Raw genomic sequence first — 20,061 nt, 5'->3', positions numbered from 1 at the left:
CTCAGACAATACGAAAGAGAGATTGAATAGGCTAGTAATAGGGGTTTTAACAATTTCGGCAGATCATTTTAGAAAGAGAGGGTCCAGATTGTCTAGCCCGGCTGATTTGTGGGGGTCCAGATTTTACAGCTCTTTCAGACCATCAGCTATCTGGATTTGAGTGAAGGAGAAATGGGGGAGGCTTGGGTGAGTTACTGTGGGGGGTGGAGGGCTGTTGATCAGGGTAGGGGTAACCAGGTGGAAAGCATGGCCAGCTGTAGAAAAATGGTTATTGAAATTCTCAATTATAATGGATGGTGGTGACAGAGTTTCCTAGCCTCAGTGCAGTGGGCAGCTGGGAGGAAGTGCTGTTATTCTCCATGGACTTTAAAGTGTCCCAGAACAATTCTGAGTTTGTGCTACAGGATGCAAATTTCGCTTGCAAAAGCTAGCCTTAGCTTTCCTAACTGCCTGTGTATATTGGTTCCTAACTTCCCTGAAAAGTTCCATATCATGGGGGCTATTCGATGCTGATGCAGAACGCCACAGGATGTTTTTGTGCTGGTCAAGGGCAGTCAGGTCTGGAGAGAACCCAGGGCTATATCTGTTCCTGGTTCTACATTTTTTGAATGGGGCATGCTTATTTAAGATGGTGAGATGGTATTATGAGTACAGCGACTGCAATTAGAAGGCATAATGTTAATTTTACTACTTAGCTTTGGCTGGTGGAGGTCCTGTAGAACCATGTCCAGATAAAGCGTCCCGTGGGAAAAGTTGTATGTAAAAAGTTGAGCGAGGGAAAAAAAATAAAAATAAAACGGTAATTAAAAAGTGAAAACTGTAAAGTTGGCAGGTAGCAAAGTTACGCTAGCAACAAAATGCACAGCAGCACGTAAACAAGTTAACAAGTTGTGACAGGAAATTACGTCAGCAGTGATACCTGTGTATCAGGCGTACATTCTTGGAAAGGCTTACAGAATGTAGTCACCTGGAAGTTCATTTGTGGAATTTCTTTCCTTCTCAATAATGCGTTTTAGGCAATCAGTTGTGTTATGACAAGGAAGGGAGGTATACAGAAGATAGCCCTATTTGGTAAAAGACTAAGTCCATATTATGGCAAGAACCTCTCAAATAAGCAAAGAGAAATTACTTTCAGACATGAATGTCAGTCAATACGCAAAATTTCAAGAACTTCGAAAGTTTCTTCAAGTTCAGTCGCCGAAACCATCAAACGCTATGATGAAACTGGCTCTCATGACGACCCCCACAGGAATGGAAGACCCAGAGTTACCTCTGCTGCAGAGGATAAGTTCATTAGAGTTACCAGCCTCAGAAATTGCAGCCAAAATAAATGCTTCACAGAGTTCAAGTAACAGACACATCTCAACATCAACTATTCAGAGGAGACTGTGTGAATGAGGCCTTCGTGGTCGAATTGCTACAAAAAAAACACTATTAAAGGACACCAATAAGAAGAAGAGATTTGCAAATTCTATCTTTTGGGAGGGACAGAAAACAATTTTCAACCAGCGATTGAGTTGTGAGACTCTGCTGTAGAGCTCATCACTCCCCCTAACTGGGAGGGGGCCAGAGTCAATTACTCGATGCCGAAACATCTTTCTAGCTGACTTACACGCTGAGGCTATGATGTGCTTGGTGACCGCTGACTGTTTCATCCTAATATCATTGTTGCCGACGTGGATAACAATATCCCTATACTCTCTACACTGGTAGATGGGATGGTAGCCTGGCCAACATCCGGTGAAATTGCAGAGCGTGATATTCAAACTACAGAATTATACATATTTAACTTTCATAAAATCACAAGTGTAATACATTCTTGTTAATCCAGCCGCTGTGTCAGATTTCAAAAAGGCTTTACGGCGAAAGCACACCATGCGATTATCTGAGGACAGCGCCCCTCATACAAAAGCATGAAAAACATATTTCAACCAGGCAGGTGCGCCACGAAAGTCAGAATTAGCTAAATAATAAATGCCTTATCTTTGATGCTCTTCCTCTGTTGGCACTCCAAAAGGTCCCAGATACATCACAAATGGTCCTTTTGTTTCATAATGTCCTTCTTTAAATCCATAAAAACTCAGTTTAGCTGGTGTGCTTCAGTCAATAATCCACCCAGTTTCCTTCCATCAAAATGCATACAAAATGAATCCCAAACGTTAATAATAAACTTTTCAAAAAAAGTCAAACAACGTTTATAATCAAACCTTAGGTACCCTAATACGTAAATAAACAATACAATTTAAGACGGAGAATCGTTATTGTCTTTACCGGAGAAAAATACCAAAGGAAGCGCTCTCTTTCACGCGCTTGGAAACACTACAGCCAAAATGGGAGCCACCTAGAAAAACTACAATTTCTGGCTCATTTTTCCAAAAACCAGCATGAAACTCTTTCTAAAGACTGTTGACATCGAGTGGAAGCCCTAGGAACTGCAATCTGGGAGGATTTCGCCTTATAATAAAAGTGAAAGCCATTGAAAACAGTCGTAGGCTGACATTTTTGGGGGGAGATGGTTTGTCCTCGGGGTTTCGCCTGCCATATCAGTTCTGTTATACTCACAGGCATAATTTTAACAGTTTAAAACACTTTAGTGTTTTCTATCCAAATCTCCCAATTATATGTATATCCTAGCTTCTGAGCCTGAGTTACAGGCACGCTTTTCATCCGGATAGACAGTACTGCCCCCTACCCAAGAGAGGTTAACCAGCACCATCTTCAGATTACCCTTAACTTCGGTAGCCTTACCTTCTGGTAAAACAGTGACTAAATGCTGGATGATTCTTTTTTAAATCTAATACTGCGGTTAATGGAGTCGCCAATGACTAGGGTTTTCAATTTGTCAGAGCTAATGGTGGGAGGCTTTCGGCGTCTCAGACCCCGTAACGGGAGGAGGAGAGACCAGAGAAGGCTCGGCATCTGACTCCGACTCGTTGCTTAATGAGGAGAACCAGTTGATAGTTTCTGTCGGCTGAATGAGCAGCACTGGTTGAGCATTCCTACAACACTTCCTTCCAGAAGCCATGAGAAACTTGTCCGGCTGCGGGGACTTTGAGGGGATTTATACTCCTATCTGTACTTACTGGTGGCATAGATGCTGTTTCATCCTTTTCTACACTTAAATTACCCTTGCCTAACAATTGCGTTTGAAGCTGGGCTTGCAGCATGGCTATCCTCACCATAAGGTGACAGTTCACCTGTGTATTTTTATATTTCACCTTTATTTAACCAGGTAGGCTAGTTGAGAACAAGTTCTCATTTGCAACTGTAACAAAGATAAAGCAAAGCAGCTCGACACATACAACAACACAGAGTTACACATGGAATAAACAAACACACAGTCAATAATACAGTAGAAAAAGTCTACATACAGTATGTGCAAATAAGGTAGGATAAGGGAGGTAAGGCAATAAATAGGCCATGGTGGCGAAGTAATTACAGTATAGCAATTAAACAATGGAATGATAGATGCGCAGAAGATTAATGTGCAAGTAGAGATACTGGGGTGCAAAGGAGCAAGATAAATAAAGAAATACAGTATGGGAATGAGGTAGTTGGATGGGCTGTTTACAGATGGGCTATGTACAGGTGCAGTGATGTGAGCTGCTCTGACAGCTGGTGCTTAAAGCTAGTGAGGAAGATATGAGTCTCCAGATTCAGTGATTTTTGCAATTTGTTCCAGTCATTGGCAGCAGAGAACTAGAAGGAAAGGCGGCCAAAGGAAGAATTGGCTTTGGGGGTGACCAGTGAGATATACCTGCTGGAGCGCGTGCTATGGGTGGGTGCTGCTATGGTGAACAGTGAGCTGAGATAAGGCGGGGCGTTACCTAGCAGAGACTTGTAGATGACCTGGAGCCAGTGGGTTTGGCGACGAGTGTGAAGCGAGGGACAGCCAACAAGAGCATACAGGTCGCAGTGGTGGGTAGTATATGGGGCTTGGTGACAAAACGGATGGCACTGTGATAGACTGCATCCAATTTGTTGAGAGGAGTGTTGGAGGCTATTTTGTAAATTACATCCCCGAAGTCGAGGATCGGTAGGATGGTCAGTTTTACAAGGGTATGTTTGGCAGCATGAGTGAAGGATGCTTTGTTGCGAAATAGGAAGCCGATTCTGGATTTAATTTTGGATTGGAGATGCTTAATGTGAGTCTGGAATGAAAGTTTACAGTCTAACCAGACACCTAGGTATTTGTAGTTGTCCACATATTCTAAGTCAGAATCATCCAGAGTAGTGATGCTGGACGGTTGGGCAGTTGCGGGCAGCTACGGTTAAAAAGCATGCATTTAGTTTTACTTGCAATTAATAGCTGTTGGAGGTCATGGAAGCAGAGTAGCATGTCATTGAAGCTCATCTGGAGCTAACACAGAGTTAACACAGTGTCCAAAGAAGGGCCAGAGGTATACAGAATGGTGTCGTCTGCGTAGTGGAGGATCAGAGAATCACCAGCAGCAAGAGCGACATCCTTGATGTACACAGACAATTGAACCCTGTGGCACCCCCATAGAGACTGCAGTGGTCCGGACAACAGGCCCTCCGATTTGACACACTGAACTCTATCAGAGAAGTAGTTGGTGAACCATGCGAGGCAATCATTTGAGAAACCAAGGCTGTTGAGTCTGCCGATAAGAATGTGGTGATTGACAGAGTCGAAAGCCTTGGCCAGGTTGATGAATACACAGTAATGTCTCTTATTGATGCCGGTTATGATATCATTTAGGGCCTTGAGCTTGGCTAAGGTGCACCCAAGACCAGCTCGGAAACCAGATTGCTTAGCGGAGAAGGTACAGTGGGATTTGAAATGGTCGGTAATCTGTTTGTTAACTTGGCTTTCGAAGACTTTAGAAAGGCAGGGTAGGATAGATATAGGTCAGTTTGGGTCTAGAGTGTCTCCCCCTTTGAAGAGGGTGATGACCGCGGCAGCTTTCCAATCTTTGGGCATCTCAGACAATACGAAAGAGAGATTGAATAGGCTAGTAATAGGGGTTTTAACAATTTCGGCAGATCATTTTAGAAAGAGAGGGTCCAGATTGTCTAGCCCGGCTGATTTGTGGGGGTCCAGATTTTACAGCTCTTTCAGACCATCAGCTATCTGGATTTGAGTGAAGGAGAAATGGGGGAGGCTTGGGTGAGTTACTGTGGGGGGTGGAGGGCTGTTGATCAGGGTAGGGGTAACCAGGTGGAAAGCATGGCCAGCTGTAGAAAAATGGTTATTGAAATTCTCAATTATAATGGATGGTGGTGACAGAGTTTCCTAGCCTCAGTGCAGTGGGCAGCTGGGAGGAAGTGCTGTTATTCTCCATGGACTTTAAAGTGTCCCAGAACAATTCTGAGTTTGTGCTACAGGATGCAAATTTCGCTTGCAAAAGCTAGCCTTAGCTTTCCTAACTGCCTGTGTATATTGGTTCCTAACTTCCCTGAAAAGTTCCATATCATGGGGGCTATTCGATGCTGATGCAGAACGCCACAGGATGTTTTTGTGCTGGTCAAGGGCAGTCAGGTCTGGAGAGAACCCAGGGCTATATCTGTTCCTGGTTCTACATTTTTTGAATGGGGCATGCTTATTTAAGATGGTGAGATGGTATTATGAGTACAGCGACTGCAATTAGAAGGCATAATGTTAATTTTACTACTTAGCTTTGGCTGGTGGAGGTCCTGTAGAACCATGTCCAGATAAAGCGTCCCGTGGGAAAAGTTGTATGTAAAAAGTTGAGCGAGGGAAAAAAAATAAAAATAAAACGGTAATTAAAAAGTGAAAACTGTAAAGTTGGCAGGTAGCAAAGTTACGCTAGCAACAAAATGCACAGCAGCACGTAAACAAGTTAACAAGTTGTGACAGGAAATTACGTCAGCAGTGATACCTGTGTATCAGGCGTACATTCTTGGAAAGGCTTACAGAATGTAGTCACCTGGAAGTTCATTTGTGGAATTTCTTTCCTTCTCAATAATGCGTTTTAGGCAATCAGTTGTGTTATGACAAGGAAGGGAGGTATACAGAAGATAGCCCTATTTGGTAAAAGACTAAGTCCATATTATGGCAAGAACCTCTCAAATAAGCAAAGAGAAATTACTTTCAGACATGAATGTCAGTCAATACGCAAAATTTCAAGAACTTCGAAAGTTTCTTCAAGTTCAGTCGCCGAAACCATCAAACGCTATGATGAAACTGGCTCTCATGACGACCCCCACAGGAATGGAAGACCCAGAGTTACCTCTGCTGCAGAGGATAAGTTCATTAGAGTTACCAGCCTCAGAAATTGCAGCCAAAATAAATGCTTCACAGAGTTCAAGTAACAGACACATCTCAACATCAACTATTCAGAGGAGACTGTGTGAATGAGGCCTTCGTGGTCGAATTGCTACAAAAAAAACACTATTAAAGGACACCAATAAGAAGAAGAGATTTGCAAATTCTATCTTTTGGGAGGGACAGAAAACAATTTTCAACCAGCGATTGAGTTGTGAGACTCTGCTGTAGAGCTCATCACTCCCCCTAACTGGGAGGGGGCCAGAGTCAATTACTCGATGCCGAAACATCTTTCTAGCTGACTTACACGCTGAGGCTATGATGTGCTTGGTGACCGCTGACTGTTTCATCCTAATATCATTGTTGCCGACGTGGATAACAATATCCCTATACTCTCTACACTGGTAGATGGGATGGTAGCCTGGCCAACATCCGGTGAAATTGCAGAGCGTGATATTCAAACTACAGAATTATACATATTTAACTTTCATAAAATCACAAGTGTAATACATTCTTGTTAATCCAGCCGCTGTGTCAGATTTCAAAAAGGCTTTACGGCGAAAGCACACCATGCGATTATCTGAGGACAGCGCCCCTCATACAAAAGCATGAAAAACATATTTCAACCAGGCAGGTGCGCCACGAAAGTCAGAATTAGCTAAATAATAAATGCCTTATCTTTGATGCTCTTCCTCTGTTGGCACTCCAAAAGGTCCCAGATACATCACAAATGGTCCTTTTGTTTCATAATGTCCTTCTTTAAATCCATAAAAACTCAGTTTAGCTGGTGTGCTTCAGTCAATAATCCACCCAGTTTCCTTCCATCAAAATGCATACAAAATGAATCCCAAACGTTAATAATAAACTTTTCAAAAAAAGTCAAACAACGTTTATAATCAAACCTTAGGTACCCTAATACGTAAATAAACAATACAATTTAAGACGGAGAATCGTTATTGTCTTTACCGGAGAAAAATACCAAAGGAAGCGCTCTCTTTCACGCGCTTGGAAACACTACAGCCAAAATGGGAGCCACCTAGAAAAACTACAATTTCTGGCTCATTTTTCCAAAAACCAGCATGAAACTCTTTCTAAAGACTGTTGACATCGAGTGGAAGCCCTAGGAACTGCAATCTGGGAGGATTTCGCCTTATAATAAAAGTGAAAGCCATTGAAAACAGTCGTAGGCTGACATTTTTGGGGGGAGATGGTTTGTCCTCGGGGTTTCGCCTGCCATATCAGTTCTGTTATACTCACAGGCATAATTTTAACAGTTTAAAACACTTTAGTGTTTTCTATCCAAATCTCCCAATTATATGTATATCCTAGCTTCTGAGCCTGAGTTACAGGCACGCTTTTCATCCGGATAGACAGTACTGCCCCCTACCCAAGAGAGGTTAACCAGCACCATCTTCAGATTACCCTTAACTTCGGTAGCCTTACCTTCTGGTAAAACAGTGACTAAATGCTGGATGATTCTTTTTTAAATCTAATACTGCGGTTAATGGAGTCGCCAATGACTAGGGTTTTCAATTTGTCAGAGCTAATGGTGGGAGGCTTTCGGCGTCTCAGACCCCGTAACGGGAGGAGGAGAGACCAGAGAAGGCTCGGCATCTGACTCCGACTCGTTGCTTAATGAGGAGAACCAGTTGATAGTTTCTGTCGGCTGAATGAGCAGCACTGGTTGAGCATTCCTACAACACTTCCTTCCAGAAGCCATGAGAAACTTGTCCGGCTGCGGGGACTTTGAGGGGATTTATACTCCTATCTGTACTTACTGGTGGCATAGATGCTGTTTCATCCTTTTCTACACTTAAATTACCCTTGCCTAACAATTGCGTTTGAAGCTGGGCTTGCAGCATGGCTATCCTCACCATAAGGTGACAGTTCACCTGTGTATTTTTATATTTCACCTTTATTTAACCAGGTAGGCTAGTTGAGAACAAGTTCTCATTTGCAACTGTAACAAAGATAAAGCAAAGCAGCTCGACACATACAACAACACAGAGTTACACATGGAATAAACAAACACACAGTCAATAATACAGTAGAAAAAGTCTACATACAGTATGTGCAAATAAGGTAGGATAAGGGAGGTAAGGCAATAAATAGGCCATGGTGGCGAAGTAATTACAGTATAGCAATTAAACAATGGAATGATAGATGCGCAGAAGATTAATGTGCAAGTAGAGATACTGGGGTGCAAAGGAGCAAGATAAATAAAGAAATACAGTATGGGAATGAGGTAGTTGGATGGGCTGTTTACAGATGGGCTATGTACAGGTGCAGTGATGTGAGCTGCTCTGACAGCTGGTGCTTAAAGCTAGTGAGGAAGATATGAGTCTCCAGATTCAGTGATTTTTGCAATTTGTTCCAGTCATTGGCAGCAGAGAACTAGAAGGAAAGGCGGCCAAAGGAAGAATTGGCTTTGGGGGTGACCAGTGAGATATACCTGCTGGAGCGCGTGCTATGGGTGGGTGCTGCTATGGTGAACAGTGAGCTGAGATAAGGCGGGGCGTTACCTAGCAGAGACTTGTAGATGACCTGGAGCCAGTGGGTTTGGCGACGAGTGTGAAGCGAGGGACAGCCAACAAGAGCATACAGGTCGCAGTGGTGGGTAGTATATGGGGCTTGGTGACAAAACGGATGGCACTGTGATAGACTGCATCCAATTTGTTGAGAGGAGTGTTGGAGGCTATTTTGTAAATTACATCCCCGAAGTCGAGGATCGGTAGGATGGTCAGTTTTACAAGGGTATGTTTGGCAGCATGAGTGAAGGATGCTTTGTTGCGAAATAGGAAGCCGATTCTGGATTTAATTTTGGATTGGAGATGCTTAATGTGAGTCTGGAATGAAAGTTTACAGTCTAACCAGACACCTAGGTATTTGTAGTTGTCCACATATTCTAAGTCAGAATCATCCAGAGTAGTGATGCTGGACGGTTGGGCAGTTGCGGGCAGCTACGGTTAAAAAGCATGCATTTAGTTTTACTTGCAATTAATAGCTGTTGGAGGTCATGGAAGCAGAGTAGCATGTCATTGAAGCTCATCTGGAGCTAACACAGAGTTAACACAGTGTCCAAAGAAGGGCCAGAGGTATACAGAATGGTGTCGTCTGCGTAGTGGAGGATCAGAGAATCACCAGCAGCAAGAGCGACATCCTTGATGTACACAGACAATTGAACCCTGTGGCACCCCCATAGAGACTGCAGTGGTCCGGACAACAGGCCCTCCGATTTGACACACTGAACTCTATCAGAGAAGTAGTTGGTGAACCATGCGAGGCAATCATTTGAGAAACCAAGGCTGTTGAGTCTGCCGATAAGAATGTGGTGATTGACAGAGTCGAAAGCCTTGGCCAGGTTGATGAATACACAGTAATGTCTCTTATTGATGCCGGTTATGATATCATTTAGGGCCTTGAGCTTGGCTAAGGTGCACCCAAGACCAGCTCGGAAACCAGATTGCTTAGCGGAGAAGGTACAGTGGGATTTGAAATGGTCGGTAATCTGTTTGTTAACTTGGCTTTCGAAGACTTTAGAAAGGCAGGGTAGGATAGATATAGGTCAGTTTGGGTCTAGAGTGTCTCCCCCTTTGAAGAGGGTGATGACCGCGGCAGCTTTCCAATCTTTGGGCATCTCAGACAATACGAAAGAGAGGTTGAATAGGCTAGTAATAGGGGTTTTAACAATTTCGGCAGATCATTTTAGAAAGAGAGGGTCCAGATTGTCTAGCCCGGCTGATTTGTGGGGGTCCAGATTTTACAGCTCTTTCAGACCATCAGCTATCTGGATTTGAGTGAAGGAGAAATGGGGGAGGCTTGGGTGAGTTACTGTGGGGGGTGGAGGGCTGTTGATCAGGGTAGGGGTAACCAGGTGGAAAGCATGGCCAGCTGTAGAAAAATGGTTATTGAAATTCTCAATTATAATGGATGGTGGTGACAGAGTTTCCTAGCCTCAGTGCAGTGGGCAGCTGGGAGGAAGTGCTGTTATTCTCCATGGACTTTAAAGTGTCCCAGAACAATTCTGAGTTTGTGCTACAGGATGCAAATTTCGCTTGCAAAAGCTAGCCTTAGCTTTCCTAACTGCCTGTGTATATTGGTTCCTAACTTCCCTGAAAAGTTCCATATCATGGGGGCTATTCGATGCTGATGCAGAACGCCACAGGATGTTTTTGTGCTGGTCAAGGGCAGTCAGGTCTGGAGAGAACCCAGGGCTATATCTGTTCCTGGTTCTACATTTTTTGAATGGGGCATGCTTATTTAAGATGGTGAGATGGTATTATGAGTACAGCGACTGCAATTAGAAGGCATAATGTTAATTTTACTACTTAGCTTTGGCTGGTGGAGGTCCTGTAGAACCATGTCCAGATAAAGCGTCCCGTGGGAAAAGTTGTATGTAAAAAGTTGAGCGAGGGAAAAAAAATAAAAATAAAACGGTAATTAAAAAGTGAAAACTGTAAAGTTGGCAGGTAGCAAAGTTACGCTAGCAACAAAATGCACAGCAGCACGTAAACAAGTTAACAAGTTGTGACAGGAAATTACGTCAGCAGTGATACCTGTGTATCAGGCGTACATTCTTGGAAAGGCTTACAGAATGTAGTCACCTGGAAGTTCATTTGTGGAATTTCTTTCCTTCTCAATAATGCGTTTTAGGCAATCAGTTGTGTTATGACAAGGAAGGGAGGTATACAGAAGATAGCCCTATTTGGTAAAAGACTAAGTCCATATTATGGCAAGAACCTCTCAAATAAGCAAAGAGAAATTACTTTCAGACATGAATGTCAGTCAATACGCAAAATTTCAAGAACTTCGAAAGTTTCTTCAAGTTCAGTCGCCGAAACCATCAAACGCTATGATGAAACTGGCTCTCATGACGACCCCCACAGGAATGGAAGACCCAGAGTTACCTCTGCTGCAGAGGATAAGTTCATTAGAGTTACCAGCCTCAGAAATTGCAGCCAAAATAAATGCTTCACAGAGTTCAAGTAACAGACACATCTCAACATCAACTATTCAGAGGAGACTGTGTGAATGAGGCCTTCGTGGTCGAATTGCTACAAAAAAAACACTATTAAAGGACACCAATAAGAAGAAGAGATTTGCTTGGGCCAAGCAATGGATATTAGACCGGTGGAAATTGTCCAAATATGAATATTTTGGTTCCAACCGCTATGTCTTTGTGAGATGCGGTGTGGGTGAACGGATGGTTTCCGCATGTGTATTTCCCACCGTAAAGCATGGAGGAGGAGGTTTTATGGTGTGGGGGTGCTTTGCTGGTGACACTGTCTATGATTTATTTAGAATTCAAGGCACACTTAACCAACATGGCTACCACAGCATTCTGCAGCGCTACGCCATCCCATCCGGTTTGGGCTTAGTGGGACTATCATTTGTTTTTCAACAGGACAATGACCGCTGTCACACCTCCAGGCTGCGTAAGGGCTATTTGACCAAGAAGGAGAGTGATGGAATGATGCATTAGATGACCTGTCCTCCACAATCCCCGAACTCAAGCAATTTGAGATGGTTTGGGATGAGTCGGTCCGCAGAGTGAAGGAAAAGCAGCCAACAAGTGCTCAGCATATGTGGGTACTCCATCAAGACTATTGGAAAAGCATTCCAGGTGAAGCTGGTTGAGAGAATGGCAAGAGTGTGCAAAGCTGTCATCAAGGCAAAGGGTGGCTATTGGAAGAATCTCAAATATAAAATCTATTTTGATTTGTTTAACATTTTTTTGGTTACTACATGATTTGTGTTATTTCATAGTTGTAATGTCTTCACTATTATTCTACAATGTAGGAAATAGTAAAGATAAAGAAAAACCCTTGAATGAGTACGTGTTAGAATTTTTTTGACCGGTAGTGTAGATTAATGTTTTTTCTGCGATTGGATCAACATTATATCAACCGCTTTTCAATGCAACACACCAAAACAAATCTAACTTTGCAAGATTGAGTCTGTGATTTTGTTGTAGGCAGAGCTAAAGCGCAACAACGGAGTATAATTCTATTGGCTGGGGTAGCCGACTAGCAGTCTTCAATCAGGCTTTTCAGATCAGTTCAGATCAGAGATGCGCTGGTGCGCATTTGTTTATATTCTTTGCTAGTTATCGAGTTATTAGCCCAGTTTTGTCTAAGTATAGATCAGCAATGGGGATACTGCTTCCTAAAAGAGCACAAAACGTGTCGGCTACATTTCAAACTGTCTTTGAAAACCTAGTCAGGTAAAAAGTTGATGTCTTAATTAAAGGGGCAGTGTTTGAGATTGAAATTGTGTGTTTTACATTGGATAAAAGTAGAGACTCAGAGCTACAAAATGGCATATCATACACTGCAGTTGAGGAACAATGGCAAAGTAATTATTCTTAGAAAGTTGATTAATGTTTTGGTACCCCCACTGGAGAGCTCTTCTTTGTCTACACCGATTCAGCATTGTTCACACTCTCTTAAGCCTTAGCCCCACCCTTCTATTTAAGGGGTCACATGAGGCCATGTGGTAAACACATTCTATATCAAATAGAATGTAAGTGTATTTGTCACATGCACAGGATACAGAACGTGTAAATAGTACAGTGAAGTGGTTGCTTACATAGTAGCAATATCAAAAACAAAGTGTTTAAATTGATGGGTCATGTGAAGGAAATGCTATAACCACTTCCCAGCCACATCTACTGTAGCTAAGTGTATGGGTCACTATTGTCTTGACATGTCACATCTTCATGAAATACAATAGATGGCTGTAATCACCCACATGCACACCTGGCTAATTTGATGGGTCATGTAATAATCTGTCCGAAGTGGAGTCTTTTGTTTAGACATATAGCTAGTTAGCTAAACAATGAACTGGCATAATCCCAACTCATACTATTACCAATACAAATATTGTCATAGCTGTGGTATGATTCTTCAGGTAGCTAACAAACTATGTTATAACTAGGCTATAACTAGCAATGAAAATGGCTTTCTGATTCAAATAATATTACTACACAGACTATACACAGACTAATTTAACATTTTTGTTCATATTTATGGATGGAATACAAGTTTGTTATTAAGGCACATGAAAGATCACATGTTCCAGAAGGCATTTCTATAAAAAAAAACACTTTTTTTTAAAGATGTTTACATTCAAATGCCGCTCCTGTGAAGTAGTGACGTGCGACATACGCCTAGTTTCCAAAATGAGTCACATATAGGTTACTGTAGGCTATATCATAGAAATCAAAAGCTATATCCATGTGAAAATGTAATGGGATTTGCTCCATTGGTTTTGTTGGTAGGCCTACATTATGCTCAAATATACACAATAGACTATTTATTGGTTACTGTTTAAAACTGTAAGGGTACAGCCTCAGTGTTCACTGTGTTGTGTCTTTGGCATCATTAAATTGAAGACTGGTAGCTCTCATGCTTGAAAAGGTTGTAGACCCCTGCCCTACACCCTGTGCACTTGGAAATTTTAAAGGATTTGATTGGTATAAATATTATGATATAACTTCCAACTATCTTATGACAGGGCAAGGAAGAGAGATTACCATTATTGCTTACACCTGTCAAATTCTCTCAGATATCCACAAGTGGTCTAGGGGTCAATTTGGGATTGGGGCTATGATTGCTCTGAATTACCTAATTTTAGAAAGATTTAGCAAAAGGTGGATTTTTGTAATTTTAGTTGATTACTGTTTGATCTGGACTGCAACTCCTTCTGTGATTGATTGATTGTTGTATAATTGATTGATTTATTAATTTCCAGATATGATGGAGCCAGAGGTGCGGACCCCCAGCTCACTGCCAGGTTCTCTGAGGTTCAAATGCTCCAGTCAGCTGACCCCAGGTCAGTGGCACCATCTGGCCATTGTCATGGCGAAGGACGTGAAGAAGAGCTGTAAGGTCACGGCCCACCTCAATGGGAAACTGTTGGGAGCAGCAAAGGTACAGGAGTAGGAGAGAGTAAATTCTTCCATTTTACATTGAAATATGATCGAATAAACTTCTGTTGTGTTGGAGGCCATTGGCGATTTTTCCGCTGCTGCTGTGATTTTTAGCTGTAGCTCATGTCATTGGTTGAAGTACTGTCTACTCCCTAACTCACTCTGTGCTGTGAAAATGCAGATAACTCTCTATGTGTTCTGATTCGCTGTCAGATGCTGTACATCCAACCGTTCCCGGGTCAGTACATTTCCATGGAACCCACGGCGGTGATTGACGTGTGTGCCTTCATTGGAACGCCGTCTATATGGAAACAGCACGCTTCGTTGGTGTGGCGCGTCGGGCCCACCTACCTGTTTGAGGAAGTGCTGAGTCCAGGGGCTGTAGGAGTCATCTACAACCAGGGAACAGCCTACTTGGGAAATTACCTGGCTCTACGCAACACAGGTGTTTGTCTGATCGTTAACTGGCCATGGACTCAAGACCGTGTAGTCAATTTACTTAAAGCTTGCAGATACTGTATAACACATTATGATTCCTTTAGCATCTACGACCCCTTATAATCTATTAGAATCATATCATGATGACCTTGACTATATGCCAGCCATTTTGAGTCAGTTGTGTTTCCAGAAATACAGAAACATATTTGAGTCAGTTGTGTTACCAATGTCAGTTTGACCAGGATTTGTGTCTGACAATGTAATTCTGTAATTCTATGTGTTCATCTAGGCTCTGGCCCAGACCCCCTCCCTTTCAGGCTGGTCCCTGAGGAGAGGATTTCATTTGGCATCAACCCGGCTGTAGCAACTTTAACCACGGTAGCAGAGATACGAGAAAGCTACAACGAGGTGGACTGCCGTCTCATCGCCAAAGAGGTAAAGAGGGTCCAGCGCTGTCTTCATGATGCCCAATCAGAAATACGGGGTCCTACTAATCACCTCAAACAACCACAAACAGGTACCCTAAACAACCACAAACAGGTACCCCAAACAACCACAAACAGGGAACGCAAACAACCCCAAACAACCACAAACAGTTTCCCCCAAAAAACTAAAATGACCACAAACAACCCGAAACATACCCTAAACAACCACAAACAATGAGAAGCATCCAACTGCAGATATGCGTGCTGAGGCCACCTGCCGGGTAGTCCAGAAAGATGGTTGAATAAATTCAGGATTCCCTGAACATAACCTACTTCTCTTAACCTGATAAGGGAGTCTGGGATTTCTTTGTTCCAGGGCTGCTGCTTCTCGCTTAAGTAATTAGGCTAAGCACAGCACAGATTGGTTGGTCCGACAACTGTCGCGGGTCCGCAACATTCAAAAAGGTCCTCATGTTGATGACAGAAAAACACTCAAATATGGAGTCAAACGACAGAGTTCAATATTTCAAGTCTAGAACAAGAAACAATTGTAACAACATACAATGAATATGTTCACAAATTTACTACGGATGTAATTCACCGATACACATCGGTCCCTGATTCAAATGTTTAAGATTTGACTGCATTGGACCCCAAGGAAATAGATTCAAACATTATGAATCATTGATTTTGCTCATATTACTTTCTTTCTACCTAGTGAAAAATGCCTAATCTTTTTTTTTTTTGTGACAACTGAGAGTGCCTATCCTTCAGTGTCAAACTAAGTATGTAGTTGTGTTGACAGTCATTGATATTCAAGTCATTTTGCATCCCGAACAGCCCTAAGGAATGTCAGTAGCCTAGTCAAACTACGCACTGTGACAAGCTTCATGTTCTGACCAAGGTGAGGTAGGTTAGAGTCACTCCATCCAAATTTACATAATTTGAGTAAATTGGAGGTGTACCTGTGGATGTATTTCAAGGCCTACCTTCAAACTCAGTGCCTCTGTGCTTGACATCATGGGAAAATCTAAAGAAATCAACCAAGACCTCAGGAAAAAAAAAGTCTGGTTCATCCTTGTGAACAATTTCCAAATGCCTGAAGGGACCACGTTCATCTGTACAAACAATAGTACACAAGTATAAACACCATGGGAGGACGCTGCCGTCATACCGCTCAGGAAGGAGACCCGTTCTGTCTCCTAGAGATGAACATACTTTGGTGTGAAAAGTGCAAATCAATCCCAGAACAACAGCAAAAGACATTGTGAAGATGCTGGAAGAAACAGTTACAAAAAGTATCTATATTCACAGTAAAACGAGTCCTACATGTATATCGACATAACCTGAATTTCCGCTCAGCAAGGAAGAAGCCACTGCTCCAAAACCGCCATAAAAAAAGCCAGAATACGGTTTGCAACTGCACATGGGGACAAAGATTGTATTTTTTGGAGAAATGTCCTCTGTTCTGATGAAACAAAAATAGAACTGTTTGGCCATAATGACCATCGTTATATTTGGAGGAAAAAGGGGGAGGCTTACAAGCCAAAGATCACCATCCCAACCGTGAAGCACAGGGGTAGCAGCATCATGTTGTGGGGGTGCTTTGCTGTAGGAGGGACTGGTGCATGTCACAAAATAGATGGCATCATGAGGTAGGAACATTTTGTGGATATTTTGAAGCAACATCTCAAGACATCAGTCAGGAAGTTAAAGCTTGGTTGCAAATGGGTCTTCCAGATGGACAATGACCCCAAGCATACTTCCAAAGTTGTGGCAAAATGGCTTAAGGACAACAAAGTCAAGGTTTTGGAGTGGCCATCACAAAGCCCTAACCTCAACCCTATAGAACATTTGTGGGCAGAACTGGAAAAAGTGTGTGCGAGCAAGGAGGCCTTACAAACCTGACTCAGTTACACCAGCTCTGTCAGGAGGAATGGGCCAATATTCACCCAATTTATTGTGGGAAGCTTGTGGAAGGCTACCCAAAACGTTTGACCCAAGTTAAACAATTTAAAGGCAATGCTACCAAATACTAATTTAGTGTATGTAAACTTTTGACTGCTGGGAATGTGATGAAAGAAATAAATGCTGAAATAAATCATTGTCTCTACTATTATTCTGACATTTTACATTCTTAAAATAAAGTGGCAATCCTAACTGACCTAAGACAGGGAATTTTTTACTCAGATTAAATATCAGGAATTGTGAAAAACTGAGTTTAAATGTATTTGGCTAAGGTGTATATTTATTTTTTATTTTTTTTATTTCACCTTTATTTAACCAGGTAGGCTAGTTGAGAACAAGTTCTAATTTGCAACTGCGACCTGGCCAAGATAAAGCATAGTAGTGTGAACAGACAACACAGAGTTATACATGGAGTAAACAATTACATTGTGTGCAAAAGGCATGAGGAGGTAGGCGAATAATTACAATTTTGCAGATTAACACTGGAGTGATAAATGATCAGATGGTCATGTACAGGTAGAGATATTGGTGTGCAAAAGAGCAGAAAAGTAAATAAATAAAAACAGTATGGGGATGAGGTAGGTAAAAATGGGTGGGCTGTTAACCGATAGACTATGTACAGTTGCAGCGCTCGGTTAGCTGCTCAGATAGCAGATGTTTGAAGTTGGTGAGGGAGATAAAAGTCTCCAACTTCAGCGATTTTTGCAATTCATTCCAGTCACAGGCAGCAGAGAACTGGAACGAAAGGCGGCCAAATGAGGTGTTGGCTTTAGGGATGATCAGTGAGATACACCTGCTGGAGCGCGTGCTACGGATGGGTGTTGCATCGTGACCAGTGAACTGAGATAAGGCGGAGCTTTACCTAGCATGGACTTGTAGATGACCTGGAGCCAGTGGGTCTGGCGACGAATATGTAGCGAGGGCCAGCCGACTAGAGCATACAAGTCGCAGTGGTGGGTGGTATAAGGTGCTTTAGTGACAAAACGGATGGCACTGTGATAAACTGCATCCAGTTTGCTGAGTAGAGTGTTGGAAGCAATTTTGTAGATGACATCGCCGAAGTCGAGGATCGGTAGGATAGTCAGTTTTACTAGGGTAAGTTTGGCGGCGTGAGTGAAGGAGGCTTTGTTGCGGATTAGAAAGCCGACTCTTGATTTGATTTTCGATTGGAGATGTTTGATATGAGTCTGGAAGGAGAGTTTGCAGTCTAGCCAGACACCTAGGTACTTATAGATGTCCACAGATTCAAGGTCGGAACCATCCAGGGTGGTGATGCTGGTCAGGCATGGGGGTGCAGGCAGCGAACGGTTGAAAAGCATGCATTTGGTTTTACTAGCGTTTAAGAGCAGTTGGAGGCCACGGAAGGAGTGTTGTATGGCATTGAAGCTCGTTTAGAGGTTAGATAGCACAGTGTCCAAGGACGGGCCGGAAGTATATAGAATGGTGTCGTCTGCGTAGAGGTGGATCAGGGAATCACCCGCAGCAAGAGCAACATCATTGATATATACAGAGAAAAGAGTCGGCCCGAGGTATGAACCCTGTGGCACCCCCATAGAGACTGCCAGAGGACCGGACAGCAACTTCCGACTTCAATTGTATGTGTGGAAACTTCAGCATTCAAACGCTAAATTACTTGCGCAATGTTATGCTTTATTAGCTGTGACAATCTATGTAATTTTGTACATTATTGTTATCTATGCACTGTTGAAAAGCGTGATTTACTGGAATTAAAGTAAGCTACCGGAGACACAACTCTCATCTGGCTGTACCTGCTGAATAGGGCTTACTTTATATTTATTTTGAATGTTCAGGTAGACCATCAGCAATAGTTTTGGTAGTTAGCTTTAAACAATCAGTATACAGCGCATTCAAAAAGTATTCAGACCCCTTGACTTTTTCCACATTTGTGGTCCACCACCTTGATTCAGTCTTATGTAGTAAAATGTGAAATGGTGTATTTTACATTGGATAAAAGTAGAGACTCAAAGCTACAAAATGGCATATCATACACGGCATTTTAGGAACAATAGAAAAGTAATTCTGTTTTGAAAGTTGATTCACTTGTTAACAAACGTTTGAGATAATTGCCTTTGAATATTTTGGTATCTAGTGAAGTGCTACTCTTTGACTACACCCATTCAGCATCATTCACACCCTCTTAAGCTTTAGCCCCACCGATCTAGTTTCGCTCTCGTAGCGCACAATTGACGCTCTGGCCGATGATTTGTTTACCTCTGGATAAAATTAAAACAGCCTAACCAGCTCTGCTAGCAACAATTGTTGTACACACGTGACATAACGTTAGCTAATGAGCCAGCCAGCTAACATTAGCTAGTTAAACAACAATGAACAAAGTACCAACAATGCCTAACATTAAGCTCTAACTAGAAAAGCAAACAGCTCTGGGAAATGAATAATAACGTTCGCTAGGGAGCCAGCCAGCTAACGTTAGCTAGATAGCTAACAGTACACATCAGCTTAAGACACTGCAGCATAAATACTGGAGGCTGAGACAGGAGGGGTCAGGAAACACTGTGGCCCCATCCGATGAGACCCCCGGACAATGCCAAACAGGAAGGATATAACATCACCCACTTTGCCAAAGCTCTACACAATATTGGGCTGCTGAGGTATAATAAACAGATATATATATAGAGTACAGGGAACATAAGGTTGAATATATTATTATAGACCTGCTACATCTACTGTCTCTTTTCTATTATGAAATTTCAGCTAGATCTACTGTCTCTATTATATTATGACAGACCAGCTAGATCTACTGTCTTTATTATATTACAACAGACCAGCTGTATCTACTGTCTCCATTTCATTTTGGCCATTGTTGTGGGCCTGCCCTCCACTCAACAGCCTCAAATAGGCTATTTAATTTCACAAATAATATTTTCTATTGTTAATTTCAAACAACGGCATTAGCAGTCCAAAACAGTGACATTGTTCCTCTTTTGCAGGCACGTTACAGATTATACACAATGGCTACAACGGTGTCCTCTCCGTTCAAAAAATATTCCCCCACTTGGGAATCGCTAAATGAA

At 42.4% G+C, this 20,061-nt stretch overlaps 1 protein-coding gene across 1 annotated transcript in view; it reads left to right on the top strand.

Annotated features, from left to right (window-relative positions):
• The window catches only part of LOC139381891 (WDFY family member 4), a 158,879-nt gene that overhangs the window by 41,176 nt on the left and 97,642 nt on the right, over positions 1–20,061 (top strand). The window contains exons 22-24 of the mRNA XM_071125743.1: positions 14,000–14,178; positions 14,391–14,622; positions 14,905–15,050. Coding sequence (XP_070981844.1) covers positions 14,000–14,178; positions 14,391–14,622; positions 14,905–15,050 — 557 coding nt within the window. The remainder of the gene's footprint in view (positions 1–13,999; positions 14,179–14,390; positions 14,623–14,904; positions 15,051–20,061) is intronic.

This window comes from Oncorhynchus clarkii, chromosome 23 (assembly GCF_045791955.1).
Source record: "Oncorhynchus clarkii lewisi isolate Uvic-CL-2024 chromosome 23, UVic_Ocla_1.0, whole genome shotgun sequence".
Lineage (NCBI taxonomy): Eukaryota > Metazoa > Chordata > Actinopteri > Salmoniformes > Salmonidae > Oncorhynchus > Oncorhynchus clarkii.
The sequence above is the reverse complement of the archived record's forward strand: the minus strand, read 5'-3'. Positions and strand labels throughout refer to the sequence as shown.